Below are 25,592 nucleotides of genomic sequence, written 5' to 3' on the forward strand. Positions count from 1 at the left end.
ACATACTTGCTCTGAGGATGCTGGATCTGATGCTTGCATCAGATGAAGATGCTAACATGAGCATGCTAATTTTGAAAATCTGGATTAAATGCTTTTAGCTAGCTGTCAAAATCCTATGAAGGAAGATCACCTATTTTCAAACCTTTGTTTAAAGTGGCATAAAATTAACTCATATAGCCAATTGTTTAGTTACAAGCAGATGCATACATTTAAATGAAATTCTGCAGTGTTTCACTCTCTTCCCAAAGGTGATAATGTGTTTTCCTCTACTTGTGAAATTGTTGTAATTTCACAGTCTTACTTAGATTTAATTGTGTTTATTAAGATTTGAGACAAATGATTCCAATTTTATTTTGTAGGATCCTGGTTTTCTTCCTGTGTCTTTTGATTTTATTTGATAGTTGTTGGTAATATGGAATATGGATGAAACAGTAAAAATAGCAATATGTTGTTAAATTCAACAGTTTAACCCAAAGAACTCAATATGGAAAATAAGCTTTTCTTAGTAGTACATTAGTTTACTTGATGTGTAATTAAAATAGAGCCACATATTTCTTACTGTAATTACTAATACAAAAAAATACACTTTTATAAATTGTATTCTATGAGCATTGGGATCATTCTTTTCTATTCTTTATGTAGGCTAAAGATAATAGCATCAGATTATAAAAACTCAGGCTATAAAACTGACAGAATGCTATAGGTTGATAACAGAGCAAACCACATCATAAATATTGAAGGACTCTGCAATAAATGCACTTGGTGGCATTTATTATTAAAATATTTACTTGTCAGTGTAGAAACTGAAGTCATTGGTATATTGCTTCCAGTTATGGTGGAAATAGCACAACCCATGTATTGCTAGCTGGAAGAGCAGTACTGCACGTCTAATGGGTTGTGTGTTCTTGTGTGATGAAGAGCAAGAAAAAAAAAGAAAAACAAAAATTACCTATTTGATGTGTTTGATCTTGGTGCTTTCTCTGTTCCTCTGTCAATCCTGTGATGAAGAGATTAAAGAGAAGCAACAAAGTAAAAGCAGAATATGGATAAACAAGTCAAGTGGGATTTAGTCTGGAAGCCAGAGAATGTTAGCTATGGTAGGAAAAGGAATTAACATTTAACCTTCCATTGTGTACCAGGCTCTGTGCTAAGCATTTAGGCATGTTAGGGATATTATCAAGGAAATTAACATTCTACCTCCACTTGACTCACCCCCAAGCGCACGCACACACACACTCGCACGTGTACACACGCGTGCACACGTGCAAACACACCTTTACTAGTGATATTGATCATATAGTCTCGCTGTTTGAGTATAAAAACAGGTCTGAGTCCTTGAAGAGATGTTGATGGTGTGAAATTGCAGAGAACACATGGCTCTTTTGATCAAGTCTATTACTCAGGTTTCATGGATGTTGTAAATTATCCAAAGTTCTTCTATTTCTTTTCATCTTTGAGTTTTTTGTTGTTGTTGACTTTTTCATTATTTTAACCTTTACAAGGTAAGTATGAGAAAAAGATGGAAATATTCTCTAACGTGAGGTTTGTGGGTGATATTTTTTCTAAGAGAATCCTAATTTCAGATGTTCTTTCCATATGCCTTCAGGGGTGGGCAGAGGATGCTTGCAGTTACCAAAACCAGTGCCTAATCTTTGAATTGGGAACACCATCCACATGGACAACTGAGATCTAGTTATTGAATATAATTTGGACATGCTACATTAATGTGCTTCTTTTTCCATGTTTTCCTAAATTCTATTTAGAAGTTAAGTGTGTTCCTGAGAATTACACTCTGCCTCGACCTCTCAAACAGAGGTACGAAACACATGGATAAACATTGTACCTCTTCCTGGTGCCTTGATTTTACTGGCAATTAAAGAGAAAATCTTTTTGTATTAAAACAAGCACAGAAAGCTGGTAGAATGCAAAATATAAGACACGAATTTGTAAAAGCTGAGCCCTTCAACTGTGAGCTTGGGGTATGCCAACTCAGGCTAGGCCCCCACTACCCTGGAGGTCTATTCACATTTGTTCTCAAGCTACGTTGGGGCACACATCTAGAAGCTTGACACCAGGTACATCCAAGTGGCGTCTTGGAGGAAAGTGGGCAAGGGAGTGCCTGGCGCCAGACTTCTAACCCTGCTCCCTCTCCATCTGCCACACACCTCTAGTGTGACACTTCTGCTCCTTCAGAGACCAAAGAAACAGAGTCTCCCTTTCAAAAGTGAGCCTGAAAAAGAAAAGAGAACACACATAATCTCTATTTTTGGAGCTTGATGTGGCAGAAGCAATTTCTCCCAGTGTTGAATAGAAAAATGAAGAATTTCTCCCCCATATCAAAACCAAAACAACAGCAATAATGATAATGACACTTGGAGGATCTTATGGGTATGTATTGGTTGTTTATACTCATTCATTTCTAAAAAAAAATAATAATAATTTGAATGTTTATTCTGAAAACACATGAAAAAATCCAGGTATCTTTTATCTGCTATCTTAGGTGTTAGTATCTGTTCTTGCCTCATTTTACTCATTCCAACAAATATATGTTCAGGGCCTACTATGTATATGCACTGTTCTAGGTGATGAGAATACAATAAAAAAGACAAAAATCACTGTTTTCTTGGAGCTTATATTCTAGTACTGTGAGAAGACCAACAATAGCTAAGACAAACAAGAAAAGATGAAACATTGATAGGGTGATAAATGCTACAAAGAAAAAGGAAGAGAAGGTAGGAAGTGGTAGTGATGTTGCAACACAGACGTGTGGTGTTTGAGTAAAGTTGGGAAAGATAGAGAAACAAGTCATGTACGTGTCTCGGGGAAGACTGCATCGGGGACTGAAGGGACAGAGGGGACAGCAAATGCAAAGACACTGAGTCAAGAACAAAGAAGAAGAAATCATAGCTGGATAGAATCCGGAGAACAGGGGAGAATGCACGCAGAACACGAAGTCAGAAATTTCACGGGGAGCCCATGACCAGATAGTCCATTGCAAGGACTTGAGTTTCACTGTAAGTGACATGGGAAGGCAACTGATCAGAGGAGAGACATGACCTGCCTTGTGTTTTAGTAGGGTCAGTCCAGCTGCTGTGTTGAGAACGGATTGAAAGGGAGCATGGGTAGAAACAATGAGACCAGACAGGAAATTGTTGCCATAATCCACAGGAGAGACTGGGAGTGGGGTCCAAAGTGGTGAGAGTGGAGGGGTGAGAAGCAGTTAAACTCTGACTATATTTCAAGATTGGTTGACAAATTGGTTGTGTGGGGGGTGTATGAGAGACAGAGGGAGGAAGGGAAGGAAAAAGGCATCAAGGATTAATAGGAGGTTTTTAGCCTGAGCAATTGGAAGAATGGGGTGCCGTTAATTGGGATGTAAAAAGATTATGAAAAGAGCTTTGGAAGGTCAGTTTTTCAGTTTTTGACATGTTACTTTAGACAGTGGACCATATGATCCTGGAGGTCAAGAAGCAGCTCTGGGTTGAAGATTTAAGTTTGGAAGTTATCAGCATATACTTCCATGTATGCCATGAGACAAATGAGGTGTCCAAAAAAAATTTTAGACATATTTCACATTTTTAGAGACAAGGAGGATAAGTAGAAGGAAATTTAAGGGAGGGCCCGGAGAGTTGAAGATGTCCGGGAAGGCAAGTGAAGAAAATAATTTATGGAAGAGGGTAGTGATCGACTGTGTCCTTAAATCAAGCCAGAAAAGTGGCTTGGGATTTAGCTACCTGAAGATTGTTTTTGACCTTGATAAAAACAGTTTCTATGGAGTGGAGGGGTGAGAGCCTGACTAGTGTGGTCTCAGCAAAGAATGGGAGGAGAGAGACTAGAAATTGCTCTGTGGACAGCTCTTTCAGATTTTGCTTTCAAGGAAAGTTGAGAAATGGGTATAGTATCTGTAGGGGTCCTGAGAAGGTTGTTTGTTTCTCTTTTTGTTTTGAGTGGGAGAATGAATAGCATATTTGTGGACTAACCTTCCTGTGTCTCTCTGGGGATAAGATGCCTACATACTGACAGAGATCTGTGCAGACAGAAGTTTTGATTGGGAATAATGGCTGTGTGAAAAGATCTTGAATTATGGGGTCTTTGGGAAATGTCGGTGTTGTGCTGGGTGACGTGAGAATACCGACATTATGGAAGGAGAACAGAAAGGTCACCAGAAAATGGATAAAGCAGCAGAGGAGGAAGGCATCCAAATGAAATATTGCTTGTTTGCATTTTGCATAGCATTTAGGTTAGTATAGGCCCTACCATGTCAGTGAAAAATCTTCCGTATGCCTTAGAAGTTTAGTCTAGGTGAAACCTTAACAACAGAAAACTTTCAATAGAATTTCTTCTTTCATGTCCATCTCATCTCTGTGGGAAAGGTAATTTGTAATGGGTTTAAGGTCAGGGAGGAGAGGCCATTTGCCTGCACTGGACGCTTTGGAAATCAGCATGCCTTCTATTGAGGGACTAGAACAGTGGTTTATGTTAATTAATGCATCTCTGCTGCTGGGAACTCTGTTACCCAGGAATGTAGATGTTCTCATGAGTCAAGTAATCTAGCTAATAAGCACCTGCAATGTATACAGTTTAAATAAATTGTTGATGTTGAAGCGAGTCTAAGTTCTGTGCATGTTGTAGATGTTGAGATGAAAAGCCCATGGTGAGTCACTCAGCAGCCAGCACCGATGGACCCAACGGCTCCGTTTGGGCACCACAGATTCGGGAACTGAACCTCTTCTTTCCAGGAATAGAGACCCATTCGTTCATTCATTCATTCATCCGCACATCCAGAGTAGACTCTCTGGTGACAGTTCCTGTCAGTTATGGGATTGGGAGACCGTGAGATTTGGGGCTGCGCCAGTTCATCTTACCATCATCTTTGTGGAGAGTCATAGAATGCCTTTTCTGTGTCTACCGTGTTCATTAGGACATAACATCCTGATGGAAAAACCATGTATCTTTGACAACATAGCCTCTCTTTTTACAGTTTTCATTTTGGAAAACAGTCACACTGTGGTCTGAAACCCTGGGTGGGAAATTTAAAAAGACTAGATTCTCGTACCAATTACTGTTTAGTATATCCCTTTGGGAAACAAAATCTCTGAACTGTTGTGTTCTCATTTGATAAATAGGTGTACCATTGTTATAACATATGCGATAAACTGTATGGATATGAAGGTATGGAAAACAGTAAAGTATCTTAAGGAGGAAGGTTTATATAACAAACATAGGTATTGACTTACGCGTTCTCAGTTTTAAGATTCTGTATTATGCTCTAGATTGCTATTCTGTTTTTTTTTCTCTTTTCCCCAGTATTTAAGGCACAGTACATATATTAGCAGTTAAGGATGTAGCAAGAGGAAAAGTAAGGTACTAGTCTTAACTTAACACAAAAGTGTTCGTAGAACCAGTATAATAAGCCACTTTGCCTCGCCGATTGGCAATTAAAATAAATGTTACTAAGATGTGTTAGAATTTACCAATATGCAAAACTGAAATTATAATTATGTCACAAAAATAGTGATGAAAATAACACTTCCAGCACATTTTAAAAATTGATTTTATTTTCCTTTTCAAGATTTAAAGTGTTAAGCTCTTCACTCTGACCAGATGATTAGAAAGATAACAGATCTACTGATTATTTTTATACTAGAATAATCTTTCATTATTAATCTATTTAAGTCTTCTCTCAAATCAATTCATCAGTGCTGCCAATTAAAAATAGAAAATGTATGTGCTCAATTTCAAGAATTAAAAATAATGCCTTGGGAGTAGCATTTCTTTCCTGTGGTAAGAGGATTGTTGGATTTTCCAATTAAAGAAGTCTCCATACTGGAAATGAGTAGTCAATTATGAAAATTATTTTTGAATAGTCAATTTGCATATCCCTAATTGTATTCATTTCTTTTGAAAGACTGAACTTGGAATTTATGATGTTTTGATTGATTACTCCTGCATTTGTGTTATTAATACTATTGCTAACAAGATTCCCCTATGAATGGGCCTTTGAGTGCCTTTCCTGAATAAATGTTTGAATCATAAGTAGGTTTGTTTTATTTAATGAATGAAAAATATCTAAAGATTTCCTAGCAGGTTTCAGATTTGCGCACACTCTCCTTTGTTGGGTTGACAGTCGCATCCCCGCACTGCCTACTACACACACACTTGGACTTTTCCACATCACCTGATGAGCAGCATGCGAAGTCGCTCTGTGGTGGTGCTGTCTGCCGGCCAAAAACACAGTTTCATCAGGACTGTCCTCGCTGTTCGTACAGCAATGTTTGTGCAATGAATATTTTATTATATCTTGCGCTTTATGAAAAATGACTTGGAAATGGACAATTAAATGTTTTTATATTAAGGACAAGAAACAGTTCTCATACGAAACAAAATTGAGATGAAGATGGGAATAATTTGGTTAAAAGTGCTCATGTGTAGTTTCATTGGACTTGACGTTCATTGGACTTAAACCAGTCAACATAGCATCATGAATGAAGAGAACAAAATTAAAGGGATGTATAAAAAGGGGATATCTGTGCATACAAAGTGAACACATTGTATGAAAATATGCACATATATTTGTTGTGGTTGTGTGTGAAAGGACAGCTGTAATTGTGGATTTTATAATATCTTAGCTCTCTGAGACTGGAATGGCCTCTTTTACCCTGTAGATCTGTTGTTCAGCTTTTGCATATTCAACTTTTATTTCTGGAAACCTCTTAAAAAAAATACTGAAGTCCTTTTCGGCATATTGGAAAAGGTGGCGTGGGAAGGGGCAGCCATTTCCTTCCTTCAAGAGAGTTTAGACAAAATAGGTTCTTTATTTCAAGAATAGATAAACCATTAAGGAAATCCTGCCACAGTCCTGACAGACATAATATTGCATTGAGAGTTGTGGTACAGTAACATCCAAGTTACAAGTTTTCAGAGGCCATTTTCCTTAAAATCAAAGAAAGATCACAATCCACTAGACACAGTGTTGTGTGATATGCATGCCATTCAAAGTAATTAGTGTTGTTGGATTTGTTTGTAGCTGATTGCTGTGTTTGATGAACAAGAACCACTCCACAAGATTGAGAGCCCCAGTGGAAACCCTGCAGGTCGGCAGAGCCCAGATGCCTTTGAGATGGAAGTGGCTGCCCAGTTGGCTGCATTTAAACCAATTGGTGGGGAAATTGAAGTAACCCCTTCTGCTCTGAAATTAGGTATGTGTATTTTCACTGGTATGTTCTTCACCTGGTTGAAATGCATCATCTTGCTGATTATGAGTTGCTTCTACTATATGACTTATCCTCTTAGTGTCTGTCTTTAAAAATCTGGTTTGTCTTTTCTTTAAATTATTTTTACATAGCTCTTTGTAGCTGCGGATGCTCAGACAAGGGGATATGGTTTTTTCTTGAATGGTGGGTGGATCTGAGTTGCTTGCTCCTGCAGTATCCTATGGGACAGGCTGGTCTGTAAGTGATGGGGTTCATCTGTAGCCTATGAGTGTCACTTGAAAAATGTCTCTGAAAAGGGTCATCTGGCAAAAGCTAATGGTTATCAAGGAATTCAGACTAGGAATAGAGGTCACTTTCTGTGTCAGCCACCTTCTTTTTCTCCTCAAACTATGTATCTCAGACTTTGGGGAAAACATCTTGAAGTTAGTCTCTTAATTCTATCCTACTGATTTATTCCAGCAAGAACCACCTACCCAGTAATTTTGTTCAGAATTCTTCATTTTTGTTTTGAAGGCATTGGGAGAAAAAGAAACGTTCTTCTAAAGTTTCAGTGAATTTACATCTCCAAGAGCAATGTCAGTTTTTGGTGATGCCTCTTAGAGATAAATTTACGTCAGTTTAACAGCATGAAGCTTTTGAAAAAGCCACTAACATTTTGGTACTTAAAAACAAATTTTCATTCGTGTTGAATGTTTGCATATGTTTTGAGACTGCTCTGAGCACCTGTTATATAGGTTAATTCTCCAGGTAGAAGAACAGAGGCTTTTACTACTCTGCAAGGGGAATCTTTCCCTTGCAAAGCAAAGTATATGCTTAAAATCATAGAAGTCCTGCGGAGTACCGGTTTTTCCCATCTGAAACAAAATGTTTACTGGAAAGTGTATTTTACATACCACAGTACTGAATATCCGTATTTGGTACTAATTTTCTGGAAAGCATCTGTGGTGCCCCTTTTATAATAAACCAAGTGGAAATTTATGACCTCTAATCTTCATGATGCTCCTCTATCCTTTGGAAACCCAGCTAGTGCCGTGGTGTGCTGGAATGCGGACAACCCAGGGCTCCGTGGCAGCTTCGCTCCATCCACAGCAGAGGTTTGTGGCTTCAGCAGCCTCACCGCCCTATCATTCATTTGCATAATGGATGCCTTTTTATCCATTATGCAAATGGTATGGGAGGGAAATTAGGCAATAAGGGAAGACGAAAGGAGAAAATTGCTCTTGCTTGTTTTAATATTCTATTTATAAGCAAGCACTGTGTGGTCTTCAAACGGCTGAACCTAAGAGTACCCTGTGCTGGGGAATTTGTTTCTGTCTTCTCTTAGGAGCTTTCTCAGGGGAAAAAAAAAAAAAAGTTTTTCTTAAGCTTTCTCAGCTTCTTTTGTTGAACTGTCTGAGCAATATAATGTTGAAATCAGGAAGAACAGTAAGCTGAGGTTCTTTTTCTTTGAAAGTGAATTTTCTACTTCTTTAGTACTAATTTTTGGTGAGAGAGAGGGAGAATCTTTATTAAGTGGGGACTATATGCCAGGCACTGAGCTCAGAACAGTGCCCCAAGTGTTCTAAATCCTTTGCTTATGACAGCTCATTTTTTTAAGGATTTTTTTTTAAAGATTTTTTTTTTATTTCAGACAGAGAAAGAGCGCGGGTGCATGAGTCGGGGGAGGGGCAGAGGGAGAAGCAGACTCCCCGCAGAGCAGGGAGCCCGAGGCGGGACTCCGTCCCAGGACCCCGGGATCATGACCTGAGCCGGAGGCAGACACTGAACTGGCTGAGCCACCCAGACTTCCCATGACAACTCATCTAAGCCTCACGATACTTAGCTGGGTTCTGTTACTCCCCTCATTTAAGAGGTGAGGACACAGGCACATCGTACTGAAGTAATTTATCCCAAATCACATAGCGAGTAGTTGGCAAAGCCTGGATTTGAACCCTTTCTGTCTCCAGTGTCAGGAGACTTTCCTGTGCTCCTTCTCATATGCTAGTAGTAAAAGAACACATTGATACGCTTTTTCTGGGGTGTACTTTGTGAATAGGTATCGAAACCCTGAAAGTGCTTATACCTCCCCGGCTTCAGATCCATTCACATAGTAGTGTGGATGAGACGATGAGATTAGCTAACCTTCCTCACTGGGTGGTCAGTGTTGCCTTCCAGCCTCGGGCTCTGAAGCCCCGGCCTCACCTGCCCTTCTCCCCCTCTCCTGCCGGCCAGCCTCACTTCCTTCCGCCTGCATGCACCCCACCCTTACAGCAGGACAGAGCTTGCTCATCACTCAGTCGCGGAGGCCTCAAGCTGACCTCTTTCTTCCCAGGGCCTGCTGTCTCCAATCCCAGCTTCTGCCGGAGCTGCCTCTCTAAGTCACAAATCTGATTATATAACTCCCCGCGTAACAACCTTCACTGGCTTCGTAGTGCGCGGAGAGCCATGTCCAAACTCATTAGCAGACCGATGCAGATGGTTCCTCGGAATGAGCAGGAGGAATCTGGGCAGGGATGAACGATGAAAAAAAATCAGCCCTTATCCTCCCTCATGGGTCCAGCAGATTGAGCACTTCTCGTTCCTGGAACTTTGAAAGCAAAGACGGGAAAACATTTATCAAGTCTCGCAGAGAAACTAGAGCAGGACGCAACCCAGCCTGCTTCGGTGTCTGCCTGCTCCGTTTCCCTTTCCTTTTGTTGCCCGCGGGTCAGGGTGTGGTCGCAGATGGCCCAGGTGTTGCCTCAGGATGGAGGGAGATGCCTGGCCGCAGAGGCAGTGCTCATGGCTGCTGGGGGGAACGTGACCTGGTCGTGCTGTCAAGCCCACCCTGAGATGCTGCTTGATGAAGGGGGGTGGCTGGCTAGAGGGGGAGTAGCATTTGTGTCCCAGTGATTCACCCGAGCGGGGTGCGTATAAAATGCCAAGCACCAGAGCCCCAGCTCTTCAGCTCAGCTCCCCACTCAGCTCCCAGAGGCCATTGGAACTGGTCCTACTTCTCCTGGGGCTCATTTGCGTAGGCTGGTGCAGCAGACACAGGGCTTATTCTCACAGATTGTCAAATTCTTAAGCCCCATTCAAGAAGATGGGGAATTTAATCATTACCAACTCACATGCTTGTATCTCTTATCAAGATACCATTTAACAAATAATAGGAATCAACACATTTTTATGATTAGGTCATATTAATCGCCAAAAATTTGTATTGTATTGATATCTGAAATAAAAATATGCCCGATACCCAGTATAATTTTTATATCATTGTCCAACACAAGATGATAATTAACGATACTCTGTTAAAAGCCAACAACATTCCCTATATGCATACAGAGATCGGCCCCTCCTTTTATTTTTCTTCCAAGATGAAATGCTTATGCCCAGAATATGCCAGAAGTTCATATTTACAGGTTCTTCACAACCTACCTACTTCCTCTCTGCCCACCTTTATTACTGGCCACTCTTCCACAGTTCCATTAACCTGCAGGCACCATGAACCACTTGCCGTTCCCCAGATTTGCTGTCTTTCAGGCCTCAGTGCTTGTAGAGGTAACTGTCCTCTTCACCTTGGTCCTCCCTTTGCCTCTTTTCTACTTGGTGAATTTGTATGCACCTTTTAAATTCAAGCCCAAATATGACTGTGTTTGTAAAGCCTTGTGCACATCTTCAAGATGGTACAATAGGTATACAATAAATAAATTTCTTAATACTTCATTCAGCAATGATGAGTTACAAAGATGAATTGAAGAAATCTTCTACTGACCTAAAAGATTTCAGTCATATACCCTATAAGCTAATGGGGTATGTATTTTTTTTATAGGAGGAGTTTCAAATCAATTGGGCATCTACAAAATTCCAACCTCATTCATCTAAATTATTTCTTGCCATTTATTTTCCCAATGGATTTTTTTTCTTTTCTTTTTTTCTTTTTTTTAAAGATTGTGTTTGTTTATTTGAGAGAGAGAGCGTGCACGAGCTGGGGGAGGGGCAAAAGGAAAGGGAGAAGCAGACTCCCCGCTCTGCAGGGAGCCTGAGGAGGGGCTGGATCCCAGGATCCTGAGAACATGACCCGAGCCAAAGTCAGATGCTTAACTGACTGAGCCACCCAGGCGCCCCCACCCCGCACCCCAATGGATTTTCTAATGTAATGCTAAATGTCTAAGTCCTGATGCAGAATGATTTGCTAGTTTGGGCTAACACTTTAAGATTCTGTTTCTGAAATTGGCCACAGCTTCCTACTGTATAGCCCAGAGATTGCTAACCTAAAGATCTATTTAAAAGAAGAGACTTGCTGTAGAACAAATGCCAGGTAGAATAGCAAAGACTCATATTCACAGAGTCCACTTGAACTTTAAAGTCGCCCAGTTCAGGGATTTTTCCAAGTCTTCTTTGGAGCCCTGTGGTACTTCTGAACATGGTTTGGGATTTCAACAACTATGTGATTGTGGTTAATTAACAAATGACGTTTATTGAGCATTTAAGTTTTAGATGCTCTTCTAATTTATTCATGTTCACTCTTTGTGCAGGTAAGATGGATTATGCTAGTAGGGAAGAAAGGAATACAGAAGGCTGTTGAGTAGGCAACAGAGAATCCTAATGCCTTTTAGAAGTCCTATAGTGAAGAAACCCACTTCCCCTCAAGAATTCATAGTGCCCCTGACAACACCTTTTGTAAAGTGCTGGTTCTGGAAATAGAATAGAATTTCATAATTAGCAGTTCTCTAGACAATTGACAATATTTTACAAATAAGCAAATGTGTGCTCTGATGTCAAATAACCGGTTGGGTAAAGAACTAGAGTTGGACCCTGTGTCTTTTGGCTTCTAGTACAGCACTCTTTCAACTATATGACATTTTTGGGATTAATTGAAGATTTCAATTACCATGTCTTTTAATACTATATGTGATAAAATACCACCTCATATCGTTTTGGAATCAAGATAGAGTGTAAATTAATAAATAGATACTATGAATAGCTGTAAGTCAGAAGCTAATAAGGGAATAAAGACCAGAAAATTAGATGGAGAAAATTTCCTTTAAATCTTTCTGTAAGTTTAAAAAAAAAGAAGAATTGACTTCGTCTCCTCATCCCTTGTAGGTCTGCACACACCTGCACGCATGCATGTGTATGTGTTTGGGGGAAAACTGCACCAAAACCAATATGCTAACGGGATACAGGGGTGATTTGTTTTCTGTATTGCAGATACCGTTGTACTCTTTTTGACATTTCAAGTATCTGCACGTAGGGCCTTCTGTACATCAGACAAATTAGGACAATTAGCTTGCCATTTAGAAGAGTAAGGGTCTTTTAGCCTTCTCGTCAGTGGTTCCTGTGCTGCCTTTAGATCTGTGGTACCTGGCCTTCTACTGTTGCGCAAAAGATGTCATGAGATCGTGGCCCCAAGCTTGGCCCATCCTTGTCCCTTGGGAACCAGTGGTGTGGAGCTGGTCCCAGACCTACAGTATTTGATCTAGCTGTGTGCCCAGGTAAATCATTTAATCTGTATCAGGACCACATCTTTCCAAACAAAATAAATCGGGACACATTTGTCATTTCCATAGAAGTGAATATTTGAGTTGAGACCATCTGGGTCATTTCGTTATGTGTCATTACCATGTCTCCTTGCCGCACAGTTTTCTCATCTATAAAATACGCCTTGCTTGCCCTAATGGGCTATGATTGTTTTAGGAGAATTTCATTCGTACCACGTTGAATTTGAATCTGACTCCATGCGCCTGCCAATTTCTGTCCCATGGCCCCAGGTAATTAGTAGTTTTATTTTGGATCTTTTGATAATTTTTTTCAGTACTTCTTGACAGAAACTTGCTATTTTGGGTTCAAGCTTACGTGAGAAAATATTTTCTTTAGTTATAATTATTTTAGGGATGTAATTTAAACAGTGTGTCAGGAAAAAACGTATTTGGGACTTGGTTGTTGCCAGTCTTGTGACCTATATTACCGAGATATAAAGCAATCTGATTAAAGTTTGGAGTTGAAATAGCATTAGCTTTATTCTCCTCTTGTGTGTTAAACTTTGAAGATGAGCTTACTTTCTGTTTGAAAGTGATTCTTGTTTCTGAGACTTGAAAGCTGAAAGGTGCCTCAGATGCTTTATTGTTTCCTTGTGTGTTTGTGCTTCAAAACTGAAATGGAAATTATGATTGTGTGTTTGTTATAATACAATTATTTTCAAAACACTGAGTTCTCTTGTCTTTATTTTCAGTAGTTCTCAGGAAAAAAAAAAATTACATAGCCATAGATTAGTGTTGGAAATTGTGACCGTTTTCTATCTGATTTTGACTAATTTACTGCATAAGGGAAACATATGGGAACATTTGTCTGAATTTTTAAGGAAACCAAATCCCTTTATGGCACTGATCTTCAGGAAAAAATAAAGAAGGGGGAAGTTTATTCCTTTAATTAGGCTGCAGTGTGTAAGTAGCTGCTGTGCCCATAATGTGAGTTTAAGTATTGGCATCTGACCCTAGACAAACACAGTCACACCACACACATAGCAGAACTAAAGCTCAGGGCTGGGCTGGGCTTCTGCCGGAGCCTTTGAATTCAGACTACAAAGCGCACAAGCATGTTGCGGGTTCCTCTTTGCTGGAAGCTCTCCGTTGTGGGCTGTGAAACCAGAGTTGAAATTACCAGGCAACTGAGGTCATTTGCTTGGATGAATCCATAAGTCATAATTTGGTCATTGAGTTTCATCTTATTTGTTTCCTGTTGGGGCTGATTATTCAAAAGTTAACAGCTATAGAATAGCTTTTCTTTCTTTACTTTTCTCTTCCCTTCGAGGCTGGTATTTTCTTCCCATGCAGGCTTAGATGAATGATGTTGTAATTAGCTATGGTAACCTTGCCAGGCCATCATCAATCAGTCACAGCCATAGAGTCAACAAAGTGTGTGCATGCTTTCTGGAACGACAGTGACTAAATCAGGATGAAGGCGGTCACGGCGTTTCTAACCCATTTCTGGCATCATTCTTCTTTTCCTGATGTTTTGGGTTTTATTTTAGTTTGTTTTCACAGTAGGTAAAAGTTGCTGGGGGTGGGGGGAGTCAGATTATATATTGAATATTTTAAAAATGTTTTGATACTCCAGAAAGGGCCCGAGGTACTTGGTTGAATGAAAAAATAAAATCAATACCTAAAGACAAACAACTCCTGAACAAATGTTAAAAGGTAATTACCACACAGGAGTCATTTTTGTTTGTGTTAGTGAAGTACAGATGTGAGTAGTAGTTCAAATAAGAACTTTCCAGCATACTTGGCGTTACCTTTTATAAGTAACTGCAGAGGAATGGTGTATACAAGCATACTTCATAGACAGGCAATCAGTTTATAACATTTTATAAAAATAACGGTGAGATTTGCTTGCAAATACTCTGTATTCTTATAAATGTTTTTTAAGTGAGATATTATTTATTAAGTTATAGAATGTTAAACAAGAAAAAACATTACCATCAGCCTAACAGAACTACTATTTTCATTTTTCTGTTTTCTGTCGAGTTTGTCTTTGTATTTTGTCTTAATTACTACCTGCTTCAGTTCTTCTTTGTCCCTTCAATTTTGTGTGCTATATCCAATGGCTAAATTTAGTACTTAAATTGGTACTAAGGTGGTTGTACTCTATGGAAAAAAAATATTAAAGGGGATTTGCATTTAGCCATTCATCCAAAAATGTAAGATAGTATATAAAAAATAAGCTTTCACTCTTGTTCTTTTCCAGCTATAAATTTCTAAGTTGATTATATGACCTCAGAAAAAGCAAAAAACAAAAAAACGCCGAGTTCACCGTCTCCCCTTTGGCCTCTTGCCGATGCTGGACCCACACTGAGACAGAGTCTGCAGATCCTCTCATAAACAAACGGAATGAAAGGTCACCTTCCTACCGCTCGCTTGATATTAGACCCCTGGGTTTTCAGGCCTCTTTTGCACACTGCTTTTAATAGTAAGTCCAGTGAGGCCATGTTTGCAAAGGCCTACTCCCTGAGTGGTGAAAATATTTTCAGTCATACTGTCATATTCAACTTTTTATAATTCCTTGGGCCACTGATAAAATCATTTGCAGTTTGTTCTTTTAATAAAAGAAGGGGAAGACCACCCCCCAACCCTCCAACACACATACACACACACACACACACACACACACACACACACATCCATAGTCTCTTCTTACTCCTTTCCCAGCCACCATTACAACCCCCATCTTCCTTTTTTATAACCCCTCTTCTCTAGGACAGCCAAATAGCACCAGACAGAATGGTCCTCCATTCTCTGGATAGAGGTTCTGCTTTTGAGAGCCTTCTAGGGTTTCACATGCCTTTTTCAAAATGCTTTCAAATTAATTATCTGTATTAAACATTCTTAACAATAGGACTCAGATTTTTAAATATATAAGTCTTTGTGACCATAGATTACATTTCTCATAAATTTCTAATCACATCTAACCAAATTATTTATAATAATCATGCTGATTTTCTTTTGCAGTGTGAAATTCAGGAATCTTGCTAACAATTCAGTATGTGGTAAAGTCTCATTTATACTAACAATTTAATATAAGGTTTAGCCTTTAGGATGTGTGTGTGTGTGTGTGTGTGTGTGTGTGTGTGTGTGTGTGTGTGTGTATGCCCATGCCCGCACACAAGATTCCCCCCCTTCTACCCATCTGGGGGACTAATTTAATTATTTACAGAAGATCCATCTTAAGGACAAGTCACTCTGAGTTGGACACGCTTTTATGACTGGCTCAGGATTTTCTCATTTGCTTTATCTGATAAAGCTATATGATAAATTATGCCCCAGTATACACATATTTGGTTAGTTCCTTGCGCTATACCTATTTGGAAATTTTGCTAAGATCTTTGGCTAAATCAAAGTAAGAAATACTGAAACAGCTTGATCTCGTCATTCTCACGTCCCAAGGTGATAGGGACTGCTTAGCAATTGCCATAAGAAAGGTGATAAGGATTGCTTAGCAATTGCCGTAAGAAAGCTATCTCTCTTGTGTTTACCCTTTTTAAAATGTTTATCAGATACCACCACCACAGACTGTCAATTTATCATTGAAACAATGTATCTATCATATGGTACACAGAAAATGGTGCCCATTATGTTTATTCATGGACTTAATGGGAAAATCTTGATAGCTATCAGAAAATACAGGTAACCCTCTAAAAATACCAGAAAAAAATCTTGATTACTGTTCTATATAAATATGAGACTCTATTAAACTCTTCAAATTCTTTTACAGATGGAAGAAATTTGGGACTTTTTTTTTCCTTTGTGTAAAATTAAAGGAAATTATGTGGTACATCTTGCTTATTTTCTTTTTGTTTATTTGGAAGGCTTGGCTAGGATTAGTTAATGCATGTGTGTGGAATATGGCATGATCAAGGAAAATAAGTTAAAAGGCTTCTTGCCTACCCACAACCTACTTAAAATCATAGCTCTTGTAGTTGGTGTTTGAAGATAATATTAGTTAAAAGAAGCCATTACCTCAATGTCCATGTTTCTTGAAACTATTGATAAGAATGGCATTTCCATATCTTTTTGCACTATTTGTTTCTGAAAAATGACATGGATAGCAGCAAGTTGAACGGCTTCGTGTCATCTGGTTCTGCAGAATTGTGATGATCAATTAAACTCTCCTTATGTTTTTAAAACAAATAGACTTTCTGCCCCAGAGACCTGAAAGCATGAGGCAAACTTTGTATTTTAGTCACAGTTCAGGAATAATGTCCTTTGACCTCACGACTTTCGTTGGGTGTTACAATTAACTGCTCTCATGGCAGAGAACTCAGCCTTTGCACAGCTAACATCTGCTCTTTTCTGATGATTGGGCTTAAGAATGTAGTTATGGAAATCAGTCTATCTGATGTCATTGCTACAGAAGATGGTGGTGTGCCTGTCACTGACTTCAGGTAATCAATAATTATTTATTGCTGGCTCAGTAGAGAAGAAGTATTATGCTAGGCTACCAGAGGAATATAAAATAGCACGAGCCATGAACTCATTCCCAAGCAGCTTGCAGTCTAGTTGACTTAAAATAAATTACTGGGTGAATCTCTTAACTTGGTTAGGTTTCCATTTTTATAATTTACAACTCTTGTTATAATAACACAGAGCTTACAATTACAAAACCTTATAGTTGAAAAAGGTCTTACCACATAAGTAGATTTAGATGTGCACAAAAAGCTTCGCTGTGTGCCATTAGTCATGTGCAGTGTCTCCCCAAAGCTTGGTTAATTGCCTTTTATTTGGGTCTTTGTTTGACAGAGGTTTTGGAAATAATAAAACTTCAAGTTTGTGGTCTATATATGATTCTGCAATTTTCATTTTCTATTTTGGGCACTGTTAGTTTTATCTCCTGTTAGGTGACCAGAAATAACTAGGATGCCAGGTCTTTCCATTACCACTAACAGTGTCCTATGTTGCCCAAGGAAGGTCTCCAAGGACCTAGTAGGTTGATGGATGAATATTTATCCATCCATCCATCTATCCATCCTTCTTCCCAATGACACCGCAGTCAAATCTAATCTTTTAATTCTAGATAGTAAAGTTGGAGACCAGACTTCTACCCCGGTGAGTTCAGTAAATGCACTGTTCAGAAGAATTAATTGTGCCCTAGACAGGAGGTAGATGTCAATGACCCACTCCTTGCTGCTTTTTCACTGAGTGCCATATAAATTACTGACTGGACTCCTAAGGGTGATCCTTTTCTTCTCCAAATCTATAGGCTATATCTCAGCCTGATTTATTTATGTGATACAGAAAGTTAAAGTTCTATTTTCAGTCCCTCTATTCTTACTCAAACCACCATTCTCCATTTGAGTGTCCAAACTGTCTAAATATGATTGTCCTATATGTGAATTCATCTACATTGCAGACTGTATTGAGAAGGAGCATCTTGACTATCTTGGCAGATTTCCTTAGAGAAGTTTAGAAAATGAATTTTGTGTGTTTTCTCCTTTTCAGACCAATTATCACCTTCTTCAAAAACTTACTCAAAAATTAATTTTCTTTAAAAGAACTTCCTTGACTGCCTTATTGCCCTATTTTTAAAAATAATGTTTAGCATTTGTGTGGTAGTTGTCAGAAATTTGATATGATAATGTTCAGTCTTTACAAGGTGAAAAGTTATGTGAGGTTAGGCAAAATTCTTGTCTATAATTCATGTCTTCTTAAAAATTGGTTCTCAGTATGCAAAATGTAACCTGAATATATATCACTTTGTTTTTTCTCCAGTATATTAATGAACAAGTATGCAACACATTAATTCCAAAAGGGATGAGGAAGGATATAGATGATATAATATGTAAATATATTTACCAAAGTATAGTATAGAAATTAAGAGCACAAGCATAGGTCAAATATGACTCTGCCCTTTACAAACTAGGTGATCTTTGGAAAATTATTTAACCTCAGTATGTCTCAGTTTCTTCTATAAAATCTCTCTTTCTCTCTCTCCCTCTGTGTGTGTGTATGTGTGTGTGTATAACCCATTATATATACATATATATACACATCTATATACATATATACACATATATATACATATATACGGTGTGTGTGTATAGCTAATGGGTAATATCAGTAATGACAGAATAGAGTTGCTGTCAGCATCAAAAGCGTTTATATGTATATAAATATATATAAATATATATATATATCTCACTTAGAATAGTGCCCACCATGTAATAAGTGGTAAGTCACTATTATTTTTATCATTAACTTTATTATTGATCATTTGGCAGAAAATTATAAAATCTCCTTGTGTTTATCTAAATATGTTGGTCTGGTTTTTTGTTCTCTCTTTTCCCCACTTTCAATTCAACCCATGACACCGTGTTCTCTCTTTTTCATGAATGTAGACTCTGGCCATCTTTATGCCTTCTCCTAAGCCATAAAATTAAATTTGTTTTTCCTCTCTTCAGTCTTAGAAGATAAACAGTAAAATGATTTATTGAAGCTAAAATAATACTCAGGGACATTAATCAAAATAATATAATTGCTGCAGAGTTTTCATATAATACCTTTGTGCTTGTTTTTAGAGATTTGTAGAAGGGTAATTGCTTTGATTCTTTTTATCTTAACTCAAGTATTTACTTTCATGTCCTCACCCTGATTCAGCATATTGTTCATAAGAATTTTCTTTTACAGTTGGTAAGTGTATGCTGTTTATGTTTGACAATACCTTTACACAAGGGAAGAAGAATTTATTTGTAGTGTTGTTTCACTCATCCAGCTGACCTAGAACACTGTATCAGTCAGGGTGCCAACAAGAAACAGATGGCATCTCAAAGGTGTATTTGAAGACAATTTAATAATGGAATTATTTATGAAAGTGAGGCACTCAAGTCCTAAAAAGATTGGGAGAACCCTTACCAGCCCAAGCCCAAAAGTGGCAAGGGGAGAAAATTCTTAGCAATCTGGTGAGAGCTGCTGATGTGGAAGAGAGGTCCTTAGGGGATCAGAACCTGTGATCTAGGGTTGTCCAGTGCTGCCACTTTCAAAGATAGAGGGAACACAGTAGGGGTTAAACATCCTAATACCCCTTTCTTCCTAGCCTCTGATCTCCAGCTGGTCCTTCCTAATGGCCAAACCCAATAGGCGGCAAGAGGAAACTGGCCAGTGTGATGGACTGAGTTACTGAATGAAAGTCAGCCTCTGGGCGGCCAGAACAGGGCTTAAAAGCCTTGGGAAGTGGCTCTGGATAGCAACATGGAGATCAGCCAGCACAGATATCTAGTCCATGTGTCTCTGAGTTGACTCTTTTTTTTTAAATAAGATGCTGGTATAGATCAAAAATGCTTTAAAGTTAACAGTTGATTATATGATTCACAAAGAACTTACTCCTGGAAATAGAAATCAAATAGAAATTAAAATACGCTTTTTTTCCTCAAGGTGTTCGCAAGTCAGTACAATAGTTCTCATTCTTTTTTTTTTTTTAAATTGAGACATAGCATGGGTGATATTTATATATACCATGCACTGAAACCTAATACCCGCCTTTATGTAATATACCTGTCTTGCTGATTATAATTCCACCATCTTCATGAGTAAAGCAGTAAAGCACATCAGCTTTCAGTTCCCAAAAAGTAGATTAAATATATTTCTTTTGTGTTTCCTCCTTCCCAAACTTTCACACAAATGACAGTTGTGAATAAAAATAAGGGGAGGGGGATAGATTAATAAAACCACTGGAAATGGGAAGAAGGGGGGATGGAAAGTAAATAGAATCAGATTAATAGGTGACTCAGATTTCAGGCTGCCAGAGTCAAGTCTTTTTCTTTTGGCATTGAGGGATGGGCTGGGGTGGAGGTGGACAGCCTGACTGCCTGCCTTCCTGTTCATGCCTGTTAAAATGAGACCTGTCAGTGAACATGTTTTAAAACAACTGAAGCTTCTTGTTACTCTTAAGCAACTGAGTACTTCATACAGAGAGATGAGTGGGCAACCACTGCTCCCCAGACATTGAAGGAACAACTCAAAAAATGATGCTAGAGTAGAATTGACAAGACAGCCTTAGAGAAGAACAACAAACTTGGAAGGAGCTACCTTACCAGACACCAAGATTTATAAAGTTATAGTAATTGCTTCAGTGTGATTTGGGCACAAGGAGAGATGAATGGCATAGAATGAAAATTTCTAGCAACAGACCCTCACAAATAGTCATTTGTTTTATGTCAGATTTGACAGCTGCTGTGCACTGGGGAAGGGATGATGCTGAGTCAATTCAATATTTATATAGAAAAAATAATCTTAACCCCTACCTCACACCTTATATGAAAATCAGTGCAAGACAGATTGTTTTTGCCATTTCTTTATATTTAGATCTACAAACAAACTGTGAAGACAACATGGGGATATATGCATTACTTTAGGGTTAGGCTTATTTTTAATACAGGACATAAAAAGAGCTAGCCATAGAAAAATGTAGATAAATTGGATTATGTTAAAGAATTCTGTCCACTAAATACCATTAAAATAGTGAAAACAACTGTAGACTCTGAGAAGATATTTGTAATACATATATTTGACAAAAGGCCATTACCAAAGCATATGAAAAACTCCTAGAAATAAGAGAAAAATCAGATAATTCAAGATAACAATAGAACTCTAACAAGGCATTTCATATAAAATAAATATTTGTATGGGCAGTAAATATATTAAAAAGGGTTCAATTTCACTTCATGGAAGACATGTTAAAACCACATTGCAAAATTGACAACAAAATAATGTAGTATTGGTTTATAACCCAAGATAGAAAGTAAATATATATGTGTTCATACTGATACAAATAAATGATTGATTGAATAAATAAAGGTGGTAATGGTGGTGGTGAGGAACAAATCTTCCTTACAGAAGAGTTCCAAATAATATATACACATACTCCTTCCTCCTTGAGTATAAACTGAGGTTGGTGACTCACTTCTAAGTATAGGTTATGGGAAAAAAAAAAAAAGTAATGTGTACAGTGGCGATATCTAGCCAGTGCTACCTGAACCAACTGATCAAGATTACCGTCACCAGGGAGAAGTCAGCTGATATATTCCCTATGATGTGATGAGCAGAGCATTTCACTTCAGTGATGTTCTTCCCCCAGGCTCATCTTGAGAAAAGCATTAAACAAACCCAAATTGAGGACACTCTACAAAATGTCTGACCAGCCCTCTTTGCAATTGCCAAGGTCATGAACAACAAAAAAAGACTAAGAAACTACCAGAGCAGAAGAGACTTGATGACTAAATACAACGTGGTATTCTGGGTTGACTCTCAAACAGAAAAGGACATTAGTGAGAAAACTAGGGAAACCCAAATGAAGCCTATAGCTTAGTAAATAATCCTGTATAAATAACATTCGTTTTGACATATGCACCATAGTTAGGTAAGATGTTAGCCTAGGAAAAATTAGACACTCTTTGCGACATTTTTATAAATTTAGAGTCCAAAATTAAAAGTTGTTTAAATTTATTTTTTCAACACAAGACTACTACTAATCCATAAATTACTAAAATGAAAAAGACAACACCAGGTGTTGGTGAGTCTGTGGAGTAACTGGAACCCTCATCACTACTAACTGGAGGTTAAATTAGTTCACATTTTGGGGAAAATGTTCAGTAGTATCTACTAGAGGTGAACTTCCACATCTTCTATCACTTGCCATTTCAGTCTTAGTAATAAAAGTAGGTAATTCTCAGCAGCAAAAAGTGTAGATGTTTGCCAAAAGAGACCACATAGCATCCCTGTTCCTCTTAGTCCCTAACGGAAAACAACTCAAGTGTCTATTAATAAAATGGTAAGGAAGTTATGGTGTAGGCATATAATAGAATACAACACCGAGATTGAACTAACTATTACAACAAAAAAACACCTTGGAAGACACAGAAAATAGAATGTGTATTCATGTTAATATCCTTGTCTTCTATGGTGGGGTGGTGAGAGGTACAGCCTGGACCATCTGGGTCAAGCAAGTGTAGGTATTTAAAAAATACAATGGCAATTAATCTAAACTTGATTCATTCACCAAATACTTATTGAATACCTATCTGTATGCCAGGCATTTTTGAAGCTGCTGGGAATATAACAGGGAACAACCACAGAACTTCCTGCTCTCATGTAGTTTACTTACTCCTGGGAGGAGATAGACAATAAACATAATAAATGAGTTATTTCTGTGGTATGTTAGAAAGTGATACGAGTTTTGGAGAACGGGAGTGTCTGCAGGTGAGAACAGGAGCAGTGTTGAACAGAGTAGCATTTAAGCAAAAATTGGAAGGCAGTAAGAGGGGAAGAGTAGTGGTTAGAGGAGAGAGGAAGGGAATCACAAATGAGAAAAATGCCTCATCCTTCAGAGCAAGGAATCAAATGATGCTGCATCTGAATACACACACACACACACACACACACAGGAATGTATATATGCAGTTAGCCACCAAAAGAGTCAAGAATAGAAATGTCATAAGAGAGTAACTTCTGGAAGTTGAGCCTAATAGTGCAAGGGAGAGGAACATTTTATTTTTTATTTATTTCTGCTTGGTTTGAATTATGATGCTATGAACTGTTTTTCAAATAAGATATTATTTGAGGGGCATATTAGGACACTAGTAGTAGGCAAGGAATGTGAGAGATGTTATTAGAGAAGCTTGAAGCCACTCTAATGTGTAGAAGATAAATCATTTGCAAAATTAAGTACGTATTACTGATAAGGGATTGTTTATGCCATACCTGTCAGCTGCTTGGAGGAACTGCTCAATCGCTTTTCTCCAACTCACAGACTGAGCTGGGAGGCTCAGGAATGGATGTACCCATGGCCAGCTCGGAGTGCAGCTGCAAAGTACCCCCAAATCCACCCCATGGTAAGCATACCATTCAGGGGCATGGCACCATCTTGGGAGTTGCCACCCGAATTGTTTTTCTCTATCATGAAGTGCTGGCTTATATTTTCCACCAATACCAACTCATTTTATCACTCACAGTCTTTCAGGTCACACTCAAAGATTTTAATTAGGTGTATGGCAAAACAAAAAGTTCTCTAATTAAACCTTTTGAGATGGGTAAAGAACTACATCATTGTCTGTAGATGATGTATAACAATTCAGTATTAAAAGACTGTGTTTATTCAGGGTTTAAATCAGTACAGATCTCAAAAGGAATTAGTCATTGTGTCTAATGAAAATTAATCAATCTTATAAATCATAATATACCCCATAGGGATTATCTTTTTGTTTGTTTGTTTGTACTTGAGAGAATTTCAAATTGTGTATGTCTAAAAGGATAATGGATGTAATTATCTGAATCTAGAACAACTAAAAATACTTCACCTAAGGTATACACGTAATTGGGGAGTTTTTTGTCTTTTTTCTTTTTTTTTTTTTGCTCAGATTATCTGGATAATTGCCTCCATTTTCCACCTGATTGACAGCTTGAGTATTTTCCAGGAGGTTGTACTCGAGTTTTCATAGCACAGTAACTTGAAGCCAAAAATGTTGATACTGAGAAATGTTTTTGGAACAGTGTTGTTTTGGTCGTCCAACTGGTGGTTGGGGTTGATGATTTTTAGACATTATATAAGAATTTTCCTACTCGGTAGTTATATTCTAAAATAATATGGCTATTCTTAAATCTTTTTTTTATAATTTCTTTTTTCTATTCTTAAATCTTGAGCAAATATATTTGCTAACTCTGTACTGTGGTCCTGACCAACTGAATATGTATGGTGGATTGAAACTCATGAAGTTTCAGGCTGAGGTTTTGGTAAAGAATACATACAAAAATGTGTGTGTGTGTTGTGTGGATAGAAGGGGAAATGATATATGGGGGAGGAGAAATTTCTTTTCAAAGAAAGTAAAAATGAAGGACAGAATCTGCTATTAACTTCAACTAATAAATATAGTTGGTAAGTTAGTGGAGCTAATTCAGCATGCATGGAGAAAATATTCAGATGTTTTTATTATCTATAAAGCATCTACATCAAAATTATTTTTAAAAAATTCAAGATCTGAGAAAATTTTTATTTTTACAGTGTGTGGGCAAGTTAACACAATAATAAGGTACATTTCTTTTTAAAAAGATCTCAACTTGTATTATTTGGCAAGTATTAATAGATCTTTGTTAAATTGTATTAATAATAGTCAAGATTTTTCAATCTGTTCATTAGTCAGTTGAGAATAATTAAAACAGTTTTCATATGTTCAGATGTAAAAATGCTCCTACTTTATCACTGAAATTGTTGATGTTTCATGTTGAGGATGGAATGGAATTAAAATCAGGTAACACTCAAGAAAAGATGTGGCAAGATGATTTCATGGAGTTTTAAATTTAAATCAGTCATAGCCAGGGCCTCTGGAGAAATACAAGTTCCCTTTCTGTATTTAATATGAATAACATTAACATGTTATTAATTTGTGCAATAATATGTGTAACGTATAAGCCAAAAGATGATGTTATTGGATGTGTGAGTTGTCCTTTTTCTGGGAAGTATTTAATTCAGCAGCAGGAAATGGGATGGGCCTGGAACTTAGAGGAGGGACTTTCTCTTGTATGAGGACTCAGATGTTGTGGTTAGAAAGAGAAGGGTTATTTCTGTATTGCATGTGTCATTTGGACTGTGATCCCCCTTTCCACCCACGTATGCAGTTAGATATGGGTTTATTGGTATAGTACCATAACCAGAGCCTCATGAAACTACTGAGCTTAAGTCTGGCAGGGACAACATAAAGGAGGCTAATCATTAGGGACTGATCATTAGGGGAAAGAATTACTTCCGCCTTTGCTCCACCCCACATCGGAGGACATCATGGTGTCTTATTTCAGTGTGTTCAAACAAACAGTCCTGTGCAGCTTCAACACCAACAAAATCTCTACCATATTTGGCACATCTAACAAGAGTTATAGG

General features: G+C 38.0%; 1 protein-coding gene across 4 annotated transcripts in view; it reads left to right on the forward strand.

Annotated features, from left to right (window-relative positions):
- Positions 1-25,592, forward strand: part of PARD3B (par-3 family cell polarity regulator beta) — a 995,854-nt gene that overhangs the window by 388,692 nt on the left and 581,570 nt on the right. For 3 of the 4 annotated variants that reach the window (XM_078071225.1, XM_078071227.1, XM_078071226.1), the window contains one exon: positions 7,028-7,199. The exons of the other annotated variant lie outside the window; for it this stretch is intronic. In XM_078071225.1, coding sequence (XP_077927351.1) covers positions 7,028-7,199 — 172 coding nt within the window. The remainder of the gene's footprint in view (positions 1-7,027; positions 7,200-25,592) is intronic. 4 annotated transcript variants of the gene reach the window in all.

The sequence above is a fragment of the Halichoerus grypus genome, chromosome 4, assembly GCF_964656455.1.
Source record: "Halichoerus grypus chromosome 4, mHalGry1.hap1.1, whole genome shotgun sequence".
Lineage (NCBI taxonomy): Eukaryota > Metazoa > Chordata > Mammalia > Carnivora > Phocidae > Halichoerus > Halichoerus grypus.